The following is a 6,349-nucleotide window of genomic DNA, read 5'->3' on the forward strand; positions in this document are numbered from 1 at the left end:
TCAGATTTCTGTCCTATTTAGGAAGGGTGAGATTATGCAGAACGTTGTGGCGCCACCTACAGGCTCAGCAGAGTAATGCTTCTTGACATTCAGTCTCCAAACTCCAAAAGTTTAAATGAACATTTTAAATTCATTAAATTTATCTGTTAATAATTAATGTAATAGCCAGTCATAGTTGCGGTTTTTTGTAAGTCAGGTGGGAACTTTCAACAAACTGGGAACTATTATCGTTTGACATGTGCGTTGTACCCGGACATGTGAGCGGGTGCACAGATGCCCAGAAACTGTTTCGGCACGCCATTGTGGGAAATAGTTACTTTCACGTTACTGACTCCTCACTCCGAGCTCGCTTTCCTATTTGAGTTATCCTGAGTAAAGCAACAAAACTGACGCACGATGGCTACGGACTCCTGGGCCCAAGCGGTGGACGAGCAAGAAGCCGCGGCGGAATCGGTAAACCTCAACTCACGCAACACGAGCTAACGTGTTGTTAGCTTGTTTAGAGGATGCTTTGGCCTGTTCTGGTACAGTGTAAACGGAAAGTAGGTGCCCGGCCTGATTTCCTACGGTTGAAATTACCCAACGACAGCGCCGACGGTGAATAATTTGGCTCTTGCGGACAGTCTGTCTTAGTAACGCTCATATCAACTTAAAAACGAAACTATCGGGTGGCCTCTGTTTGCTACGAGAGCTAAGTTAACTAGCCTGAGCTGAGATGCTGCGTGCTCAGTGAGTAACTAGCTTTAGCAGCTAACGTTAGCTGGCCAGCAAGAAACTGATGCAAGAGGCTCTAAAATAACTCCAGAAGGAGTCGTGATTCAGCCCCAGTTTGTACCTCTCACGTTATATCACGAGATGCTCCGGGGCTAGTGAAATTATATTATTTTATCGGACAAACAACTGTAAACTTTATATTCCTTCTTGCAGATCGGTAACCTTCAAATAAGAGAGAAACCAGAGGAAAATGGTAAGCGTGCAAAGCAGCATTATGTGTTAGATGCAATAGTCAGATAGCCATTCATTCCCAAAATGTTTTGGATGTAAATATAAGTAGCTTATAGTTTTAAATGTTGCAGGCACGACTGCAGACGCGACAGACTCCAGCAGTGCAGCTGCAAGTACGGAAGTCCAGGGAGAACAGGACAAGACCACAGAAGACGACGACAAAGGTAACTTAAGGCAGTTTATTATTTACGTAGCCTAAATATATTTCATTGAGATGTTTGGTTGTCTCCTGAGTTGTAACAGTCATTGTTTGTTCAGACGACAAAGCGGCGCAGTCATTATTGAACAAGCTGATCCGGAATAATCTCGTCAATAACACGAATCAAGTGGAAGTTCTTCAGAGGGATCCCAACTCCCCGCTCTACTCAGTCAAGTCCTTTGAGGAGTTGCGACTGTAAGTGAATCTTCTGTCTGTCCCTTTATCTTGTTGACTTGTAATATTTGGGGGCATCAGATATTAATTATTAATCCGTTCTCAATCATGCTTAGTGTTAGTTTATGATGTCTCAAAGATATTTTGGAGCTAAAATGTTCCCACCAAGACATTAATCCTACCTGCTCCAGGAGTGTTCTTCCTGTTTGTCCTTTTATTGGTAGAGCTGAAAAATGCATTTGCCAATAAAGCGATGATATGCTTTCAGAAACATCTGTAAAACACTTTGCTGAAGACATGGCTCTGTCTTTTTGTTTTTTCCCCCCTGTGTGCAGAAAACCACAATTGCTTCAGGGCGTGTACGGCATGGGTTTTAATCGGCCATCCAAAATCCAGGAGACTGCTTTACCTATGATGCTGGCCGAACCGTGAGTATACTTTGCACTGTACATAAGTGTTGCAGAGTCCTTCAGCAATCTAAGTCTGCTTTTCTTCTAGTCCACAGAATCTGATTGCCCAGTCACAGTCAGGAACAGGGAAAACAGCTGCCTTTGTCCTGGCCATGCTCAGTCATGTAGATCCCAACAACAAATATCCCCAGGTTTGTCTGCACTTCCCTCGCTCTTCTAGAAGAACTCAAATTGAAATGAGTTTCAAAATGTGTGACATTAAATCTTTCTTAAATCCCTTTTTTGTCCATTTCTCTATCAGTGCCTGTGTGTGTCACCCACCTATGAACTGGCACTGCAGACGGGAAAGGTAATCGAGCAGATGGGCAAACACTATCCTGAAGTCAGACTAGTCTACGCCATCAGAGGGAATAAATGTAAGGCTTCTCTGCTCTCTTCAATGCTGCATGTACAGCGTAATGGATAAAGAAGATATTTTAAAATACAAATTCGTCTGGTGTTTGACGTGTTTGTTTCTTGTAATTGTTCCAGTGCAGCGGGGCATGAAGCTGCAGGAACAGATAGTTATTGGCACACCTGGTACCATGCTGGACTGGTGCAGTAAATTCAAGTTCATAGACCCCAAGAAGATCAAGGTGTTTGTGCTGGACGAGGCCGACGTCATGATCGCCACACAGGGTCACCAGGACCAGAGCATCCGCATCCAGAGGTCAGAATAAACACTGAAGAGGAATAATTTTATTTGTGTTCTTATTTGGCTTTTTTAACTGCAAGTCTAAAATTTTAAGTTATTATTTACTTAGCACATACTAAATTAAAAGTAACTGTGTGAAAAGGCTACGCACAAAAATTATCTATCATTTGTCGTGTGAATTGGATTTTCTCAAGCTAAGTTTCTGGGATACACATATCCAAATGTTGACCTGTGCTGACCCTTTACTCCTGTCTCCTCTGCCGCACAGGATGCTGCCTAAAAACTGCCAGATGTTGCTGTTCTCGGCCACCTTTGAGGAGACTGTGTGGAACTTCGCCCAGCGCATTGTGCCTGACCCCAACATCATCAAGTTGAAGAGAGAGGAGGAGACACTGGATACCATCAAGCAGTACTATGTGTTGTGCAACAGCAGGGAGGAGAAGTTCCAAGCCCTCTGTAACATCTACGGAGCCATCACCATCGCCCAGGCTATGATCTTCTGCCATGTGAGTTCATTCAGTTCGTGTTTACACACATGATTTACAATAAAAATGAGGATTCTCACTTGGACCCACAAGTTTTTAGAGGAATAAAGAAATACAAATTCCTTTACGTTTGTCTGCTGTCACAAAGTTCTTTACAAGAGTAAAATATTATATATATTATATTTATAAAAGACTATCAGAAAAAAGGGAAGTGAGATTTGGACTCTGGATTGGTCTGCAGTTTATTGCACCAATGCTTTCAGCACAGGGCTGTCATCAGGGTGTGTTAACAGCCTAACTCTTCCAGTAAATCGGCTAGTGTTGCCAAGTATCACATCAGTTTGCTGCCAAAGTATTGACAGCACTTTCCTGTGTGTGTGATCCAGACGAGGAAGACTGCAGGCTGGCTGGCAGGAGAGCTGTCCAGAGAGGGCCACCAGGTGGCGCTGCTCAGTGGGGAGATGCAGGTGGAGCAGAGGGCCGCTGTCATCGACCGCTTCAGAGACGGCAAGGAGAAGGTCCTGGTCACCACAAATGTTTGTGCTCGAGGTAAGGACAGAATCAACATCATGTCATCATGTAACTTTCTGTTTAACTGTTACATGTCTCAATATTTAATAAAAGCTTTGCACTTGAGCTCTTTAAAAATAATGAAATATGTACTTGTCATGTACATTGTTTTTCTTGTAATACTTTTATAAATATATATCCTTCTTCCCACTTGCCTCACACATTCAGGCATCGATGTTGAGCAGGTTTCTGTGGTGATCAACTTTGACCTGCCAGTAGACAAGGATGGTAACCCGGACAACGAGACATACCTGCACAGGATTGGCCGCACGGGTCGATTCGGCAAAAGGGGACTGGCCATCAACATGGTGGACAGCAGGATGAGCATGAACATCCTCAACAGGATTCAGGAGCATTTCAGTACGTCTGACACAGTCACTCTCTTATACACACAAACAGTAGGATCAAGTTGACGAGGTACATTCACACGTCTGTTTTTAGTGTGAATATGTTTCGCTTCAGTTGTTTTAAAAAAAACATTAAGTTAATTCAGGAAGATGGTGGCTTTCAGCTGTATGTAAACCCTCTAAATGAACCCCCACTATGTCCTGTGGTTTCTCTTTCTACAGGTAAGAAAATTGAAAAACTAGACACAGATGATCTGGATGAAATTGAGAAAATCGCCAGCTAAAGAGAACGCCGTTTATCGCATGAAGGGCGCAGACCCAACTTCCCTTCCCCTTTTCGCTCTCCAAGGACTGTACGCTCCTTCAGTGTTTTATGCTTTTAGCCTTCGGAGAAAAGAACAAAACCACAAACACAGCATATGTTTACACGTGGATATGTCTCCTCTCAGACGAGTGTTTTGTAAGTCTCTGGAACATACCCTATTTCACTCTTTGTACCTCTTTGAATAAAGTCTCTGAGTTTATCGCTGTGTGTTGTGATGCTGCACAAGCAACCACAGTCGACTCTGTTTTACCAAACACATGGATTTTAAAAACACTTTTTGGTGTTTCGATACAAGTTATTCTGTAAAGAGATTTACAAAAAACCCTAATAGGAAAAATAACCCTTTTATGAGCCACAAAGTTTTTAATTTTAAAAAGAACACAATATAATTGAATGTATCATGTTGACTATTACAGCATTTATTGTGCTCTGTATTGACCAAAACTCGGTACAAAGGGTGAAGTTGGGTATGCTGCCCCGAGCTGTAGTTTAATCATTAAGATTATGTTATTGAGATGGTGATGGTCGGGTTTCAAGGGTCTATGCAAACTTAATAACCTGTGATAGCTATTATCAAATACTATCAACCTGTATTCACGTGACAGAAATTAATCCTGAATTAACCTCAGCTTTAGCATCAGGGCGTGTAGTCAAATGCCAAAAAAGGCTGCCTAGAGTGACAATACACTAACTCCAAGTCATGGACATTTAAAATTTTTCTGTTTAGCCTACAGCCATCGGCCAACCACACATCTCACGCATATTGTTCATATCATTTTAAAAGCGATTGCGGCCATTATCAGGACAGACTTGGCGCCACTGCTGAGCATTAATCATTGGTGTTCTTTTTCCTTCATCTGTCTCATAAAACCTCATTTTAACACAATGTGGCCATTAAGGTCTGATGTTGATCAGTTTCCCTTTGTGTCTCACTGTCCCACACAATCTTTTCAATCAGGGTCTCCAGTTTGACTTAAGCTCAGCTACATTCTTCACCCAGACTGTGCTGCTGTTAAGGATTGTGAGAAAAAAAAAAATGCCTTCCTCAAGTGCATTATATATACATATGATTTTGTTATTGATATTCTAAGACATTGGGCTTGATATTCTGGCTAACACTTGAAATTTTGACTATATATTGAATTATGGACATCTTCAGGATGTGTGAATTATGTTCTTGAAACCAAATGCTGAATTGACTTGAGGACCTATGCCAATCAGATTCACTGTGTTGCTTCAACACAGTCGCACGGACAGAAAACATGTACTTGTGTACATTTAAAAAAAAAAAAAAAAGAAAGAAAAAAAATTAGATCAAAAGAAATAGTGTTACTGAATTATTGACAATTACTGTCACTTCTAAGAAGTGCAAGAACATTCCTCATGAGGTTCAATTTTGACAGATGCAGCACTTCGAATACGGTGAGCCTAAATCAGTTAACCCTGCATCAGTGGGTGACTGTACGAAATTACGGAACTGGTGTGATGTCTGGTGTATTTGATGAATGCGCTGGAACATTAAGGGCAGTGATTGGTCAGACTGAACCTTGTACAAACCTCATCTGGCTCCCACCGGCACTGTGAAGACTGCTGGTGGTAGTCCGGTTTTAATGGACTGTTTACAGACAACTTGCTGAAAATCACTCAACTCATTGAGCAGATGCAGCCAAATTAGAAGCAAGTGAGTGCTGAAAATCCAGAAATATGGTCTGAAGACTTCTGGGTTAAGAAGCCGTGTATGCAGTTTTATCTGGACATTTGGATGTATACATTATCAGTGAGCGTGTGCACTTTGTTGATCCATAATGTAATACCACTGTACGAAAGCCATGGACACAAAGCAGTTTTGGCTATAGAACTTAACACTCTTCTCCACATGTTGTATACCTTGTTTGATAATTGTCAGAACCTACCAAAACCCAGTTCGTACATGTATACATAGGAGTAATAATACTGCCTGACCAGGCTTAAAGAGCAAGTTGTCTGTTGTAACCTGAAGGTCATGTGTAGACAATGATAGGTTCAAGGTGTGTGATATTCTGTAGCTGAGCTGCGTTCATGGACACAGTTATGTATTCTTAATATGTTGAATTAAAGGAACATGTAGATGTTCATCGGTATGTAGTGTAATGCTTATTTG

The 6,349-nt window shown here is 41.6% G+C and overlaps 1 protein-coding gene across 1 annotated transcript; it reads left to right on the forward strand.

Annotated features, from left to right (window-relative positions):
• Window positions 1-264: 264 nt before the first annotated feature.
• On the forward strand, window positions 265-6,329 carry LOC119886609 (ATP-dependent RNA helicase DDX19B). The gene is made up of 12 exons (XM_038697454.1): window positions 265-453; window positions 928-967; window positions 1,077-1,169; window positions 1,264-1,399; window positions 1,714-1,806; window positions 1,877-1,979; window positions 2,090-2,204; window positions 2,320-2,497; window positions 2,751-2,988; window positions 3,354-3,516; window positions 3,706-3,897; window positions 4,107-6,329. The coding sequence occupies exons 1-12, from the start codon at window positions 397-399 to the stop codon at window positions 4,166-4,168; spliced, it is 1,470 nt and encodes a 489-aa protein (XP_038553382.1). The 5' UTR covers window positions 265-396; the 3' UTR covers window positions 4,169-6,329.
• The last annotated feature ends 20 nt before the right edge of the window (window positions 6,330-6,349 follow it).

Source organism: Micropterus salmoides, unplaced genomic scaffold (genome assembly GCF_014851395.1).
Source record: "Micropterus salmoides isolate LMB-PRFRI ecotype aquatic unplaced genomic scaffold, ASM1485139v1 Ms_hic_scaffold_4, whole genome shotgun sequence".
NCBI lineage: Eukaryota > Metazoa > Chordata > Actinopteri > Centrarchiformes > Centrarchidae > Micropterus > Micropterus salmoides.

Excerpts from the sequence above, each read along its gene's own strand:
- LOC119886609 (XM_038697454.1), top strand. The coding sequence starts at position 397 with ATGGCTACGGACTCCTGGGCCCAAGCGGTGGACGAGCAAGAAGCCGCG. Across the intron at positions 968-1,076 it reads AGAGAAACCAGAGGAAAATG|GCACGACTGCAGACGCGACA; the intron begins GTAAGCGTGCAA and ends TAAATGTTGCAG. Across the intron at positions 1,807-1,876 it reads CCTATGATGCTGGCCGAACC|TCCACAGAATCTGATTGCCC; the intron begins GTGAGTATACTT and ends CTTTTCTTCTAG.